This window comes from Thunnus maccoyii, chromosome 16 (genome assembly GCF_910596095.1).
Source record: "Thunnus maccoyii chromosome 16, fThuMac1.1, whole genome shotgun sequence".
NCBI lineage: Eukaryota > Metazoa > Chordata > Actinopteri > Scombriformes > Scombridae > Thunnus > Thunnus maccoyii.
Window position 1 is genome coordinate 10,967,400 of NC_056548.1, and position 17,945 is coordinate 10,985,344.

General features: G+C 38.2%; 1 protein-coding gene across 2 annotated transcripts; it reads right to left on the reverse strand.

Annotated features, from left to right (window-relative positions):
* Positions 1-1,685: 1,685 nt before the first annotated feature.
* On the reverse strand, positions 1,686-7,282 carry LOC121880879 (glycosyltransferase family 92 protein F13G3.3-like). 2 transcript variants are annotated; one of them, XM_042388468.1, is made up of 6 exons: positions 7,241-7,282; positions 5,641-5,894; positions 5,262-5,487; positions 3,424-3,754; positions 3,125-3,300; positions 1,686-2,914 (listed from the first exon to the last, which is right to left on the reverse strand). In XM_042388468.1, exons 2-6 carry the CDS (start codon positions 5,858-5,860, stop codon positions 2,695-2,697), a joined length of 1,173 nt encoding a protein of 390 aa, XP_042244402.1. In that variant the 5' UTR covers positions 5,861-5,894; positions 7,241-7,282; the 3' UTR covers positions 1,686-2,694. The 2 variants fall into 2 exon arrangements, with proteins under 2 accessions (XP_042244402.1, XP_042244400.1); XM_042388466.1 differs by having other exon boundaries at positions 5,262-5,894.
* Positions 7,283-17,945: the final 10,663 nt, after the last annotated feature.

Below are 17,945 nucleotides of genomic sequence, written 5' to 3' on the forward strand. Positions count from 1 at the left end.
GTGATGAAAGTGATCACAAAACAGAGTGTAAAAGGCTTCCCACATGGGTCAGCAATAATGCATAATAATAATAATTAATAATGCATACAAAAATAATCTCTCGACAATAGCTTGTTATTGGGTGTGGTAGGCTAAAGGGCTATTTGCAAAGTTTTATCAAGCTTTTACATATTTGCTTTATTGCTGCCTGGTGTTTTCTGTTGATATAGAATTGAGAGAATTGCATTAACTGAGAACTGTATTGGTTTTTGTTTATGTATTCATATGTGGATAGTGAAAAGTATTTCAATAATAAACTATATATATACACACAATTATAAATGTCAGAAGGAACAGAAGGATTGAAACCCAATGAAGCCCACAATATGGACACAAAAGCAGGCCAGAGGTAGCTAAAATCTACACTATGAATGAATTATCGACACATATCCTTCATGAATTTAAAGGTTTTCTTTTGACATTGTTGTCCAACTGAAATCACATTTAGCCACTCCTTTTTGCAGTGAAAAATATGTGTAGGTGTATTTTTTAAAATGTGTAGATAATCGTTTGTTATTAATAAAAAGGAAGAAAAAGGTCTTTGCAGAAATCCAAAATCCTCCTTTTTGTCTCAGCTGGCGGGATAAAGACGTTTATTCATGTTTGCAAGATAAAAAGGAGACTTATGCAGGAAAACTAATGTGGGTAGTTGTTCAGAGTCTGTGGCTCTGTTGTGTAGCAGGATGCTATCAGGCTCAGAGATTTGTCTTCACCTCCCCAGGGCCCTACCGTATTAGCAATTAGTTGTGCATGAGTTTTGTAATGTTTTTGTTAAAGGCATACTATGCAGGATTTAACTAAAAAAACAAAACAAAAAAAACAATGTATAGACTCATACAAAAATAATCCCTCTCAATCATCACTTATGACCCACTAGAAGTGTGTGGCAGTGTATTTATCTGCAGAGACTCTGCCCTCTGCTTGTATTTTCTTATTATTTTGCTGTGTTCGTGACATTTCTGGGCATCAACCTTTTGGCAGTGGGTGTGTAGCTCCCAGCTAATAACAGCATGCAGGGTGTGAGGTCAGGACTCGTAGTGCAGTGACCGGGTTACATCGCTATTTTTTTATGTGCTTCCGTGTTTCCCCTTCGTTTCCGTTTCTCCATTGCTGTGTGCTGCTCCTCTGCTGTTAGTGTGTCTGTTTGACTGACACACACACGCAGAGCAGAGTGTCCACAGCAGACAGAATAAGCGTGTGCTTCGGCTGCATTCACACACAATCTGGCAATGCAGCACCTTCCCTCAGGGTTGTGTGGAGGTGTGTGGAGGTGTTGGAGTGTTTATTTGTGCTGTAGAACGTAACCACTGTGAAACAATCAGAAAATATTTATTTATCTGATTCACAGCTTTATTCTTGCCACTGCTGCTCGTTCTCTTCATTCACTCTCTAGCTCACTTGACCACCGCTGCTCTTTCTCGCTCTGCTCTCAGCTCGCTCTGGTGTTGTCGAGCCAACTTTGAATGTTGTGTTTACAAACACCATCTGACAAATCTTCCATAGTATACCTTTAATATGTGTTCATGTTCATCAAGTGTTGTGTATCTCATGATCTGCCAGATGGGTTTGTGTGCTGGGTCAAACTTGCTCAGATTTGTTCTAAAGCACTGGTTTCCAACTGGTCTGGCCTCAGGAATAAATCAGAAACAAACTTTTGTTGTATCACCCACTCCTAACCACTACAGTCCATGATTGTACAAGGTGAGGATCACATGACATGAACAGAAGTTGAATGTTGTAGCACCACTAGTCACAAGGACGCAGGGAACAGGACAGAAATCCACTACATGTTACAGTGTTTTTTATGATGAGGTTAGAAATAAAACTACCAATTTGGCACCAATGCTTCTAGAGCATCATGTCATGAGCCACACCACAAGTAAAATTGTTGATTGTTGTGATAAATGGCTTGTTGTTGATCCTGACTGTATCATTGTGTGTTAGACACAGAGAGTGAGAGAGTCTGGTGGTGTGAAATTATCAGTTTGAATCATAAACTGTATATAAAGATGGACATAGTGAGGTGTGACGTCCCCTATTGGTTTGTACTGGAGCCAGTTTGAAGCCTGGAGCTAGGGAGAGCAGCAGGTGAGTGAACTGTTAACCACAGCTGTCAATCAACGCCCACACAGCAGACATCAAAGCCTACTATAAGTGTTCAAATCTTAATAATGGAGCAATAATTTCCAAAATGACCCCCAGCACACTTATTAGAGGGCCCAAATTTAGTGATTGAGACCATAATGAAAAGTTGGCTCTTTTTGAATGGGAATCAGTTGGAGCCAGGGATTTTTTGGAGCCAGCATCTAACGGCCCTCAGTGGCATTGTACTTTAAGGGACTTCTGTACTGACTTCAGCCTCAAGCCGTAGTAGCTGCCGATTGGTTTGAATATAGAAGCACAAGTCACAGAAGCAGTTGCATCCAGTTACAACCTCACTCACACTCATACACTTCACTACTACCACAGTTCTTCATATGTTTAGTTTCAAATATTGACCACTAGGCAGCAGTAAAACAGTTGAGGGTGTGGTTCGTAGTTGAGACAGGAGATAGTATCACCTACCACTGCTTACATTATACCAAGATGTTTTTAAATGTCCTGCTAGTGCGGGTTTACATTCATTGTTGGATCACCGTCCGTCAGCTCTACCCCTCATGAGTGCAACAGCCCCGCTCTCCTCAGCACCATGTTCGTAGAGGGGATCAGTTTTTCAGTGAAGTTCCACAGTCGGGTATCCATGTGGAGCTTCTCCAGCACCGGCAGAGACGGGGTACTGATCGGAGCGTGAATGATCCGACAGACGTCCGGTGGAACCTTGAACTTTTTTCCAAACATCTTGATCACCTCGTGTACTGAGGTCTGCTCCACCGCCCTATGATGCACATAAACATTCACACATGGTCAACCAAACATTCACTGAGCAGCACATTAAAGCCGCTATTAAATACTTTCATGTAGTTTCTCACAAAATACTTGTAGCCAAATAAATTTAATCATCCGTATTATCGTGTGTGTCAGCCTTGAGGAAAAGATAATAACATCTCTCTTGAGACTTCACTAATTGTCTGAAAAATCTGCCTACCTCGGCTGAACTATCAGCTTGTGTGGGTGGTATATGCTTCTGTCGGGCTCCTCCCTGTAAATGCGCTCCAGAATATTAAAGCCTGGCACCCCTTTCCATAGAGGCAGAGGACCCATTTCACTTTTCTTCAAGAGGTTATTGGGAAAGATATGATTCTCAATGAGGAACACCCCTGTCTGCAAAATGTGAGGGTTTGACAGGTTGGAGAGAGACATAGAAATAGAAATAAATATCAAATATGCTAAATACATTTGGGTAAAATGTCATATTATTCTCAAATGCACACCTAAAATACCTACATTTGGATGCTGCCGTTCGAGCATGTCCATCAGAGGCATTAGGCTGTTGTGTTGGTATGGCATTATTATCTCATCAATGTCATTTAACAAGACATAGCGTGACCGGTCCATCGATCTGTAAATGCACTCATTAAGCGTTGTCAGCTGGCCAAAGTAGTGCACGTCCCCTCTGTGCTGTGAGAAGAGCCAGCCATGAGATGGATTCAGATGCTGGTCGATGGGCCAAGGAACCACTTCCACAAAACCCTCCTGGCTGTAACTCTGCAACAGGCGGTTAAGGTCTGGGCCGCAGCTGGTGTTATAGATAACCACTCTGTCCACACCAAGCAGCCTGGGGCAAGGTGAGAAAAATGTTAAAACTTTAAAAAAAGGTTAGTCAAGTTTACCTGTATAAACACAGGTATAACAGAGCATCTTGCCCTCTTCCGCAGTCATTGCTTGCTTTGCCATGCATTAGTTTAAGAACACGAACAACAAAAAACAAAGATTTGCACGCACCATAGTAACACTGCACACCCTATCCCACCTCCACACATATATGCACTCACAAAGACCAGCAATACCTGTGCATTTATAATGCAATCAATACAGTAGCCCTGAAAATAGTCCTCTTTGAAGCTTATAATTGTTAAACGAATTCTATGACATTTAGGAAAATACATTTATTCAATTTCCTGCTAAGAGTTAGATGAGATGATTGATACCACTCTCATGTCTGCACAGTAAATATGAAGCTACATCCAGCAGGCGATTAGCTTAGCTTAGCATAAGAACTGGAAACACTGGAGAGGTACTTGACGAGGAATTTTGTGACTATTTTGGACACTATATTAGACAACACTTTTTTTTGGAACAGATCAAACAAACAAGCTATAATATGTTAATTAGTGAGCCTTAAACACTTTTGTATACCAATTTTGTTACCTTTGGAAGAGCTGGCTAGCTGCTTCTCTCTGTTTCCAATCTTTGTGCTAAGCTAAGTTAACCTGCTGCTGGCTGTAGCCTTCGTACTTTCTGCGTGTGACATAAATTTCATCATCAGCCCCTGTTTACAAGGATTCGGACTGTAGGAAGCACAAGCAAGCCAAGTGTACATGCACCAAAAAAGCAGCATGGATACTTGTTTTGTGTATTGTATGTATGTACTGTATTCCCTATTCTTGGGCCTGTTCTCTTTAAATTCTTGCCTCGCTTTTAAGTCCCTTTGGATAAAATGGCAAAATGTAAATGTAAAACATAAGCTAGCGTACACACAACTTTCTTTTTTTTTTTGGACTTTTTCTTGTTTTGCCAAATACAGCAAACAAAGGAACTTTTCCTCTTGCTGTTGTGAGGTATGTATAGAAGCATATGCATGTCTGAATGTCCACGTGCAAGTCTGCTGCTGTCTGCAGACACGGAAACAGTGAATTGGCCTTTATTTTTACGGACAGACATGAGAGGTATCCGTCTTCTTATCTAACTCTCAGCAGGAAAGCGATCAAGCATATTTCCCAAAATGTTGAACTATTCCTTTAACTTACATTGAGGCTATTTTTGAGCCTGTGGTTTTTGGTGTTATTCTTGTGTTACATGCTCTTCTTATAGGATGCCATGCATGAGTGAAAGCACATTTACAGTACAGAATAGACTTGCTTACAACATGGTGACACTGTCCACCACACATCCACTAGATGAACTAAAACTAGAAATGACAACAGTAACAGAAACATCTGTATAATGTAATGCAATCCAGAAGATCTGCAATAAATAGCACATTTGCAAAGCTTAGATCATATCAGAGAAAAGCTGATTCAGCTCATTTTTGACACTGGGGTTTGTGTTGTTGCTATGCTGACCTGTACATCTCCAGGGTCTGTGCAAATTGAAGCACATTGTTGTAGTCTCCAAACAGGTTGGAGATACAGACTGTGAAGTTAAACTGCAACTTTTTCTCTTCCTTCCCATTGGTCTTCTTGTTTCTTATGGGGAGCCAGATCTGGTCAGGTACAATCACTTGGTCTGGCTGAGGCAGAAGAGTGACATATGCAGCTTTGCAGTTTTGAGGAATCTGACACATGACATCTGTAGTGACGAAGGGAAAACCAAAGTGGTCTGAGTGTTGTAAAATTGTTGCTGGAGTTGTTTTTCTTGATAAATGGCCTGCACAGCAGAAAAAACAGTGAAGGGGTTGGACGGAGTCTCTCCTGAATATGCCAATGATGCGTATATCCAAACCATTCACTCTCTGGTCCATGTAGGCTGACACCAGCAAGTGCTTGGTGTTGTTGAGGGGGGTGATGCTCTGCTCAGAGATGTGTAAGTGGCAAGTACTCGGAGGCCCACATGGCTTTGGGACAGACTTGTTCGTCCTGGGTGTTCTCATAGTGATGATGATGTTGATGATTAAGGTAGCAGTGAGGAGGAAGAAGAACTTCCCTTGGAATAGTTTTGCCATTTCCGTCCAGCCACTGACAAGATGGCTTCCAAACCTGAAGCAGAATTAAGAATCACAGTTAGAGACATTAGACATTTGAGGAACAAAGCACACTGATGGCAAAAGCTGGGCTTCATTATTATTGCAATATCCTTTCATCCTTATAATCACTTTCTTTCAATAATAGCAATGACAGTGAGTAATGTCAGAGGCATTGCTTGTAGTGATGAAGCTACAGAGAATTATCACCCAACTCTGCAGCTCCCCTCAGTTTTACAGAGCTTTATAGCAAGTTTCAGCTCATTGTTCAGCTGTCCAGGTGCAACTTTGCTGCTCACCACTCTCAAAGCTCAAAGCTCAAAGCTCGTTTTTGGCTGCAGCAGACAGCTGTTATCAAAGAAAAAGCTCTAAAAACCCAGTTAGTGACTAGCTGTTAAACATAGCAGAGCACTTAGCAGCTAAATATCTCCCCCAGGAGTTGATAGACACCAACAACAGAGATAAAGGAGAGTGAATAGTGGCCGGAAACATGACCCCAAATGAATGATAATGTTGCTCCATAACTGGTGGATGTGTAGATAAGCAACTGTTTGCTAACAAGTTCAACATATCGATTTAAAAGGTGATGATAAGACAGTGCTGTGTTCTCAACTGCTTTCTGCTGGCCCCAAGTGACCAAGAAATCAGTTAACGGGTGTGAATGTGATCATGTGTCAGTGTCTTTCAAACAGCTGTTTATAATCTAGCACATCTCATTACATTCCTTGATAAGAATACAAGAGTTAGTACCAAAGCCTTGTCGTGTGAAAAGATACATATTTGTTAGCTCTACTTCTATTTGTAGAAGTAGAGTTAACAAACTCTACCACTTCTTATTTTACACCTGTAAAATAAGACAAAAATTAAAAATCAATAACTCTGCATAATGTAATACAATCCAATATGACATCCTGAGGCAAATCCTTTCTCTGTGAAGCTTATAATGTTTTCACACTATGTCAGAGAGGTGTTGATTCAACTCTGTGGTAATCTTTGAAGCTGCAGTTACTTGGTGCTGGTGTTTTATTGAACTACATTATATATAAAAGGTGTTCAAAGCCCAACTGATTAAGGATTTTTGATGCCAAATAATACAGATGAATTGATAATGAAAATAAGCATCATTTGCAGCCCTAGTTATTTTTGTCCACAATGATACACACAGTACATGTTGCATTGTACACTACAGTGTACTATAGCATCATGAACTGTGTATACTCAGCAAATAGTATATTATAGTTACAGTTATAGTCTCTTCTCTGTTTTAATTTATTCTATTTCTTTATATATTGTTATATTTGAGTTAGTTAATTTAGTTATTGTATATATTTTAGCTTTTAATTGTTTGCTTCTTTTACCTACCTCACTGTTTTTGTATTTTGATTTATGTCAAATGGTTATCTATCTATCTGCCGTGCTCTCCACTTCTGCCTCCTCCTCCAACTAGCCTGCAGCCACTCTCTCCCTCTCCTCTTCTTTGTGTGTCTGTGCTTAATTACAGGAGTGGAGACAGGTGTGCGGAAGTCAGGCAACCAGCTGCCATTCATCATGATTAGTCCTGCATAAATACCTGGTTCAGCCTCTGCCTCGTCGCCAGATCGTAGACTCTATTCATACATTTAGTCTTGCTTCTAGCCTTTTGAGTCTAGTTACTGTTCTGCCGGTATCTGCATTTATCTTATGTCTCCAGACCTCCTGTCTTGTCTGTCTTCCTCATCAGCTCAGCACAATTCCCTGCTCGGCCCAGCTTTATACCCAATTCTCAGCCCCTGGGTTCCAGCTACCTCTGCCGAGCCCCCGCCCCAGTCTCCCAGCTACCAACCCAGCAGTAAACTATCTTTCAAATTTATTCTCTGCCTCCTGCCTCGGTGTTCTGCACTTGGGTTCATTAGCCTAGCCTTTCATTATGGATGCATCTGCCAAATAGCGTCTTGATTAATCACCTGGTCTGAAAAACCTCAGAGGAAAAAAGTGAAAAAATGTTCTTGACATTGTCTTATAGAGCCCAAGGTGATGTCATCAAATGTATAATAATACAAAGACAAGGGAAAACAGCAGGATGTCATACTGGAGAATCTGGAATCCATCAATTGTTTACTTGAAAAATTGTTTAAATAATTATCAAATAAGTTGCTGATTAGTGTAGTTATACAGCTATATGCTGCATATTTCTAACTTCTTGTATATACATTTCAAGAAATCCTCCAAATTAAATGAACAAATACATGGTTTGACCATGTGCACTCCAGAATGACACACAGGAGCATTTTCTAATCTCACGCCCTATCAGCAGTAAACGGCAATAAAACATAATTTATCTGTGCTTTCCAAAACCGTCACAAATCACTTTTAAATTATATTTTATGATGTGACAACGCTGTGGTTAAGGTCAAGTTAGGTTAAGGGAAAGATCACTTTGTTAAGGTTACAGAAACATGTGGCATGGCTTAAAGTTACAACTTAAACAACCACAGGGTTAAGATTTGGGAAGGATCGTAATTAGGGTTTTTAAAAAAACTGTCCCAACTCGCCATTGGGAATGTGACACTCGTGGTTAGAAACGGGAAAGGAACAGCAGTCTCCTGTGACAAAGTCGACTGTTGGGTTATTACCTCCATCCAACCCACAGAATGAGGAATTTTGTCAACATACAGTATGTAGACATGTCATCTGACCTGCGCCACTACAGCCACTAGCATCTATCACTCAACCATCACTGTATATTGTTTTGGGGTGACTGACATTATGACCTTTTGTGACATTTTTCTCGGGAGGATAATCTCAGTACATACAGTACATGATGCGCAGCAAGTGGAAGTTACTGGAGGTCAGAAGGAGTCCCAACAGCTCATTTCTGCCCCATGGCCCTCTGGCAGATGTAACGAGTATTACTACCCCTGGAAATGAATAGTACGCACTTATTAAATTATATAAGGCACCGCCTTCCTTAATTACTTAGTAGGAAAAATAATTAAATCAAATTAATCAGTCTTATATCTGAGAGTCATAAATTATGAACACAGGGACCTCTACCTTCTGATATAAAGGAATACACGGATACAACCACTTGGTTATAAATCAAGATATTTATTTAACCACCAAGGGTGAGGGATGAATGGGGAAACACTAAGCTTATGCAGTATAAATATAATATACAACTAGAATGAATGAATGAATGGGTACATTAAATTAACAAGTTACTACCGACAGAATGAATAAATGAATGAATGTTATCAAAAATGAGTAAAAAACACAATGAGGGACCAAGACTACAGCCAATAAAAATATAATTTTGAATTAAATTTGAATAGCTCTCATCAACTCTGAGACAGAAGCATGGTAGATGGTTTTCCTGCTGTTTCTGTGGTGATTAAGGGCTGATAGTGAGGCGAACTTCCCGGAAAGACTCGGTTGTCCTCGGGTTGCCAGAGTGAGAGCCAGATGAGAACCGCTGCAGCAGGTTCAGTGAAGCGCTCTGGTTTCTCACTTCTTCAGGAGAGTGAATCCAACACTGGGGAGGGCTCAGACACACTGAGGCCACATAATAAACACAATAGGGTTGTGTGTTTTTGGTCTCGATGTGTTCAGTGTTCTGTATTTTTTATATATTGTAAACAGATCACATAAAAAGACTAATCTGTCAATGTGTCATATCCATAACCCCATTTTGTTCTTGTAAATCTTTAAAACAAGGTCACAAATATTTTTAAAAAAGGCTAGATGATTTCCTGAAATAGCTTGATTCTGTTGTTTTAGTAAATAGTGCATACTAGTCGATTTGGTGCAGATCGACTCATTATTAAAATACAGTTCCCATGTTCATTGTATTGAAGTAACTTGTCACCCAGTGGACAGCGATGGCACAGAGTAATAAGCTATATCAGGCTTCGGCTACACAAGTAATACTTGGTAGTTGGATCAACTCATTGTTGATTTTGATCTTTTCAGGAAATCGTCACACAAGGGGTCGTACACTGGACCAGTTTGGGTTAAGTCCAATATGTCATGTCCTACCGGGACTTTTTCTGTTTTTTGGACTCTTTGTGTTTTTGTTTTGACTTCCTTGGTTTTTGTTATCCTTCTGATGCCCTCAGACTTCTTTTGTTTTTAGTTGGACTTTTTGAGGGGCTCTTTCATTTGTGTTGCATGTGTTTCCTGGTTTTGGTTTTCTCTGTTCCCTTGTGTGTTCCTGTGTTTTTTGTGTCACCTGTTCGTTTACTTAAGTTCCTGTTTTATTTTGTAATATTTCCTATTTGTGTCTGGTCACTTTACTTCCTGTGTTTGATTATTTCATGTGTCTCACCTGTGTCTCGTTTCCCTCACATGTGTTTCATTTGCAATCACTCCCTGTGTATTTATAGTCCAGTTTTCAGTTTGGTCTTTGTCGAGTTGTCTGCTTCTGTTCGACGTTCCTGTGTTGCCTGCGTTCTGGTTTGTTCCCATGACTTTCTGCTTTTTCATTAAAAAAAATATCTGCATTGGATTGTCCCTGCCTACCATCTCTGCATTTGGGTCCACCTGTGCCACTCACCCACCCTGACACCATATAACAGTGGTTTAGTGCTGGCAATGTGATGCCCCTTTCTGTTTCCACAAACATAATTTCAAAAAGTCAACACTGGTTGAACACTCTGTACAGTTCCCTTCTGTTTATTGTTGTTAATATCACTTTATCACTGTGGAACAGCCTGGTTCCCGATACCATTGCAGTGTCAGTGTATAAAACCAAATTAGACCAGATCCAACGGGTGATCAGCAGAGCTTCATGTCTCATGACAGTCCCAAAAGAACGCATGACAAAGCAAAACACAGCAGCAAAACCTCTGAAACCCAAGCATTGATTTTATTGATGTAGAATTGTTCTCCTTTTAAAACTGTTTCTGATCAAGAAAATAGTGAGGTTTTTTTGAAAATGTTGCAAAATTGCAACAGCGGGTCTTAATGCTTACAAATGTCACCACTTTGAATTAACAAAGTCCATAGATAATTAGGCAATGATTATTCAATAATATCAAAATGCATCTTAAAAATGACACTGTTTGATACAGCACAATAAAAAGCAAATGAATTGGACTAGTTAAAATTGTAATCCATGCTATAATGCATTTCTGCACAATAAGAAAAATCTAAGAAAATTACTTGTTATTACTTGTTTGGTTTTTTTTTGACCTTGCAAAATTGAATTTTATTACATCAGTCCTCTACAATTTCTTCATATTTACATACTGGACTTTGCTTGAATATCATAACGATTTCTTTATGTCTCTATTCTTATTTGGTGGATGCCATCCTCGTTTGGGTCTCCTTATGTGTAAGCAGTTTTTTTGATCTGTGAAGCACAAATGAACATCACACTTGATGCGTGCAGTTGATGTATATCTATCTTTGCAGTGCAACTTTTTCAACTTTCAATGGCAAGTGATTATCCCTGCAAACATCAGGAGGGGGAACCTCTCCTCCATCATTTCATCCACAGAGTTATGCTCCTCTGGCACTTTCTGTGGGCATTTCTCTCTGAATGCATCCGACCACGATCTAATCTTCCATGTTTGTTCTTCTGTTCATCTGAAGCAGTGAGGTTTTGACAAAGTGGATGAAAGCAAGTACTGGAAGCAGTTATGAGGCATTATATTGAAAAGTCTTCCTAATATATATATATATATATATATATATATATATAATGTATAATGCTGAACTGTTTTCCTGAAACGTTTTACAATATGTGGTACAAAGTGATATGAAGTACATAGTGACTCAGAAGTGTGAACTTTGCATTTAAAATTCAAACTTAACTCTCCAGTGTAAGAAAAGTTATCTCAAGTCGAAGTCAACGACGCTTTAAGAGTTCCCCTGAAACAAAGAAATAATATTCTTCGAGAATTCGGGGCAAAAATGTTTAAAAACATGTCCAAAACTCATAAAGACAACCTCAAAGGGATTTTCCTTTGAGCTGGTCTCCAAAATCTCATGAGCCAAGACAATTCTTATTAAGACGTCTCTTTTCTTTGTTTTTCGACCAAGTATATACGTAATTTCATTTTATTGAAACAAGTTTAGTTTGTTTTTACATTATTTGTAATATTAAGTTTCGTTATTCCACTTACAGTATTTACAGTAAGTTTACACTGCTACTAAATAAAGATTTGAATGTAGTCAGATTAAACTTTATTTGGCATTAAACTAAGATTACAAGAGGCCAAAGCTTGAATTCCCAACTCAGACTGAAGCTTCGCTCTGAAGTAGATAGTGATGCTTGGAACTGGATTTTTGTTTCCTGGAGCAGCACTGCAACAAGGAGTTAAACCGAAAAGACTCTTTCCAGAGCAGCCTGAAATGGATTAACTCCTTTTCGGTGGTGTTCAAAACCACTACCTCCACAAAGACGTGCCCACAGCCCATGGCTCGATCTGGGCTATGCAACTAGCAAACAGCGCTGGTGACTCTACACCACAGCCAACAACTAAAACAATGCATCTCTACAGCAACGAAACTCTTCAACAGTAAAGCACAACATGGTTTTGTGATCATGGATTGATGTCAAATAACGTTCAAATTAAAAGATAATGTCTTTAGAGAAGTTAAATTAGCTTTCCCTTGGCATTCCCTGTTGCAATATGTTAGCCTCGAGTCACACACTTCGAGCCACTATACCTCAACAATTTCTTTATTATTTTATTTTATTATCATCTATAGGCCTTATTCTTCTTTTCATTTATTATCTGATACTTTATCATGTATCCTCAAGATGTTTAGCTAATAAATGTCTTCATTTACCCTAAGAAGTTGTGGTTGTGTTTTCTTTGAGCAAACAGAGAAGAATTTTTGAGACTGAGTAACTGACCAAATTGAGAATTAAATTCAAGCTTTAATATTTTCTCGTGACAGTAAAGGTTACTTGTAGGAGGTGGTGCCCAGATGAGGTTTATATGAATAAAAATAGTAATGATCCAACATATTGTTTGATTTTAATATATGCACCCAGGACTTTGTGGAAAGTGTTTGTTAACTGGAAAAAAAAAAACTATTTGAATGCACAGCTTTGCTAATAGTTGTTGTCAGAATACAGAACAAAGGATCCAACAAAACTGAACTGAAAACCAGGATTTAAATACAAACTAAACTAATGAAGCAACAGGGAACAGGTGGTAAGACACAAGGGCAGGCTGAGAGCTGATTGGCTGGGGAAGATAAAACAGAGCAGGGCAGGGCTAATGAGGCTGAATGCAAGGCAGGTGCGGAGGGAAAAGCAAAGCTGGGGAGAAAAAACACAAAAGGCAGTTAACTACTCTGGTTTACATTGTAAGGTGTGATGTCGCACTCCAACTTTCAGGGCTTACTAGACCTAAACCGTTCGAGTTATTACAAAGTTTTTAATAACTTTTGTTCAGCACAGTGTGATAAGTCATGTATTAAAGTTTGAGCCGATACCATTAACGCCCTAGGAAGAGATAGCGTTTATTCAAGGTCCAAAATTGGAAAAAAGGCGTACTTTGATGAGCACACTGCGGACTTCCTGTTGGATTTAGGTCAGGGGTGTCAGTGTACAATTTGTAGGTCTTGATGAGATGAATAATTGAGTTTTGGTTCGATCTCTCTAAGACATTCCTACGGCTATAGAGCACATTTTAGCACATTGGGGGATAATTTTTACATTTTATCATATTTTTCAAGAGATCTGATGTGCGTGCCAAATTTGGTGAGTTTTTGAGCATGTTTAGGGGGTCAAATTTAGGTCTGAAGTGGCGAGATAATAAAGAAAGAGAAAGACAGAAAGAAAGAAACAGAACAGATACAAGAGGGTCTTCGCCCCTTTAGGGCTCAGGCCCTAACAATAGGGTCCTCGCCCTTAGGCCTTTAGGCGAGGACTACTGTTTTACAGTAGTAAAACAAGGTCCTCTGCCTTTTGGGCTCAGTCCCAAATAATGTCCCTAACAGCCCCTCATAACTCTGTGCTCAGGCCTTAATAAATAATGGTGTGATGGAAAAGCAAAGCTCTGAACAACTGTCCATCAGTCAGGTGAATCATCCTGAACTTCTGTGAATTCAAAATAGTTAAAAGAAAACTAACAAATATGTCATCATTCAATCAGGAATAAAAAAGCCCTCAGCCATTATACTATATGTGATACACTGAAGCCAGTTATAAGGTGAAGTCAGTGGCTTTCGATATGCAGTTTCTAACGCTTTGACTTTCCTGCGTCTTTCTAACCACAACAAGTGTGACATTTTATCTCAGCAGCCGCAAGTGAGTGGAAAGAGAAACTAAATGACATGTGAAAAGTGAGTGTAGAAATGAACTCTTGTCTCTCTCATGGTATCTGACTGTAGGATTGACTGAGTTTGAGATTTTCATCTTTTCAGACATTACATTTATCTGAAGAGACCCTTTCACCTCATCACTACAAAACATTTTTTCCTTTAATTTTTAAATGTTAAATCTCTGTTGAGCTGTTCTGGAGCTCTGGAAAAAAGTTGTATACAGATATACCACTTATTCAGGTGGTATTTTAAAATTACACAAGTTAAAGCTACTGAACAATATAATATTCAATTAGTCAATAACAGGCAAACATAGAATTGATCTGTACAGACTAATGCAGGCTAATCTGGTCATAGTTAAAGTAAACTGGCAACTCTGTGTATCTTCATTTTTAATCAGCTGATCTATAATCTCTTTGGTAATTTAAAAAAATACCTTTTAAGATGTTGGAAATTTCAACTGAATTCACACTGGAAATCTCACTTGGTATTTTGAAGTGCAGCCTCACAGAGCTGCTTAACTGTAGACTCTAACCAGCCTTTCTTGTTAAATTAATGATCATTTTTATAATTTAATATTAGTTTTGATGTCAGTATTACATTCATGTCAATTTTTTTAATTTCATCTTATTCATTGTGTTTACATAAAAAGGATCTTTTTGTTTGTTTGTCAGAAGCTGAATTAAGTTCTTTGCTTTCCAGCACATTCACACACATCCATGTGTTACTCAAGCATGTTTCATTGAAATTACCTCCCCATGACTGTAATAAGAGAAGTAAGATCAATGGATGCAACACCCTGGCAGTCTGAAAAATGACAAGAAAGATTTGTACTTATTAAGATTATACAAATCAAAGATACAATAAGTCTTCTCTTGGTGAAAAATGATAAAGAGGAAATCTTCAAACAAATACAGTAATAATGTTTATAAAGAGTATTGCTTTGCTTCTTCTGTTTCTCTAGTTTTTCTTCTTTGTGTCTGAGTCTCTCAGGGCTTTGCAGACGGTCCTGTCCAACTAAACCACAGAGGAAATAAGAGGTTGTTTGAAAATAACTAGTCCTGTGCAGATTACTGGAAATCACATGACAATTCATGCATGTTGGAACTATAATATGCATGCATTGTCACGTATTCAGTTTTCAGAGTGGGGCGCCACAGCTTCTCTCCACCAACCAGAAAATGAATATACAGTTCTGAAAGTCTATGTCTAAAATATAGTGGAAGGGTAACTTGTGTTGTATAGGTTTTCTTTTATTATTTTAGATCTGTTCTGTCTTGTGTTTTGAAGTTCTTTATTTTAGAAATTTCATATTGAAAAAGCTGTAAATGTGAAGGGTACCTTCATTCTAGCCTAAGTTGAATTTAACTGCATTTTTTCACAAAACAGGGACTGAATATTTGACTCCCATCACTTACATTTCAGTCTGGCAGTACTTCAGGGCAAGTATGAACAGGAGGAACAATTACAGGGACCAATAATATTTCAATGTACATATGGGCTTCTGAGTTTTCGGTTAAGAATTATTGTCACTTAGGAAGACTGGAGTTCAGTAGCTCAGCATTAAAGTTCTTCCCTCATATAGGCTATAGTCTTTCATGATCATTAGTACAATATATGATTGCATGTGTAATAGTCTCCTCAGCCAAGTGGGAAAAAATATGTGCATATATGAACATCTGCAATTAGCAAAAATGACAGTCAAAAAGTAATCGTGTTAAATAATTGTGATCCAATATTGAACAAGATAATCATGGTTATGATTTTTGCCATCATCGAGCACCCCTAAAAACAACATAAATTGTGATTTACACACACACACACACACACACACACACACACACACACACACACACACACACACAAAGTTTAAATATGTATGTGATAAATTGTGAATATGTATGTAATGAATTGTTTTCTTTAAGAAACTGTTACTTGAACATTTTTCAGTGTGCTCCTAAAGTTATATGTGTGCTCCTAATTTTTTTCATTTAGGAGCACATGTACTCCTTGAAAAAAAGTAAGGTGTGATGTCGCACTACAACTTTCAGGGCTTACTAGATCCAAACCGTTCGAGTTATTACAAAGTTTTTAATAACTTTTGTTCAGCACAGTGTGATAAGTCATGTATTAAAGTTTGAAGCCGATACCATTAACGCCCTAGGAGAAGATAGCGTTTATTCAAGGTCGAAAATTGGCACAAAGTCATACTTTCATTGGTGAACTGCGGACTTCCTGTTGGATTCAGGTCAGGGGTGTCAGCGTATGATTTGTAGGTCTTGATGAGACGAATAATTGAGTTTTTGGTTCGATCTCTCTATGACATTCCTACGGCCATTTTAGATGCATAGGTGGTTTTTGAGCATGTTTAGGGGGTCAAATTTAGAGTTGAAGTGGCGGATTAACAAAGAAAGAATAAGAAAGAAACAAACACACGAAATACAATATACCTAATTAAGTCATACAACTTACTCAAAGCTGAAGTGCTCCTCCCCTCCGGATGTAGAGCAGCTGAAGACAAACGGAAACGTTCAAAGTTAAACACTCATTTGCAGTTATCTGTACTGGTCTCAGTACTGGTTTCATCATCTCTCACTTCCTTTTCTCCTCTCTCTGCAGTGTGACACTAGCTTTCTCTAGGGTGGAATGAATCATGCCCCCTGCAGAAAAAAAATCCAATCACGCACTCAAAATTGTACTCAACTAAAAGTACGTAGTAATTATCACCAATGGCTGTTCAGCTCTTCAGGCTGTTTTATGCAGAATGACCCCATTTACACTGTAATATTATTATGTATATTAGTCATTACATCATTAGTCATTAAGACATGCTAATATTATTATTTTATCCATACATACTGTATGTCTTAATAAGTAAGCAGCACTTAAATGTTGCAGCTTTTCGAGGTGAAGCTATACCATTTGTAGTTTAATCTATTATAAGGCAAACAATTCTGTAAGATAATCACATGTTTTGTACGTGAAACCATAATCTCTAAAGTACTGATAACTATATTTCAAATAATACAATAAAAACATTTGCTGTGTCTTTTGTGCTTCTCTTATGTGCTGTTGTTTTCCATGTAAATATTACATTTTGAAAAGCAAAATAAAATGTGCGATATTTCCCTCTGAAATGTGATGGAGTAGAATAAATGTGCATAAAAGAGTAATTACTCAAATATACCTCAAAATTGTACTTAAGTGTAGGGCTTCAACTAATGATTCTTTTATCATTATCAATTAATCTGCCAATAATTTTCTTGATTAATCATAGGTTGTTTTGTCTATAAAATGTCAGAAAAAATGCCCTGTTATAATTTTGCAGTCAATCGTTACATCTTTAAATATCTTAGTTTGTCCGAACAACAAATGTGTTCAGTTTACTTTTATGTATGACAAAGAAAAGTATCAAAACATCACATCTGAAAACCTAAAACCAGCAAATTTGTGGTATTTTTGTTTAAAAAATGACTTAGGTGATTATTCCTTTATCAAAAGTTACCAATTAATTTTCATAATTTTTAATTAATAGTCATTTTACTAACAATTAATCGACTAATTGTTGCAGCTCTACTTGAGTACAGTAATTACTATGTATATATTTATACTGTATAGTAATTACCATATATATACACACATATGTATATAAAGGACCAGTCAAAGGTTTCCCATTTGCTTGAATGAAAAAGTGTGTCCAAACTTTTGACTGGTAACACAGATAGCAAAATTACTGTGGCCCAGATCCAGCCCACACCTGACACTTTCGGTACTTTCATCCGGCCCACATACTGTGTGGAATGATGGC

Coding starts and splice junctions, on each gene's coding strand:
- LOC121880879 (XM_042388466.1), bottom strand. CDS start 5,860: ATGGCAAAACTATTCCAAGGGAAGTTCTTCTTCCTCCTCACTGCTACC. Junction 3,755..5,261: donor CAGACCCTGGAGATGTACAG/GTCAGCATAGCA, acceptor ACCTTGCCCCAG/GCTGCTTGGTGTGGACAGAG. Junction 2,915..3,124: donor AAGCTGATAGTTCAGCCGAG/GTAGGCAGATTT, acceptor TGTGCATCATAG/GGCGGTGGAGCAGACCTCAG.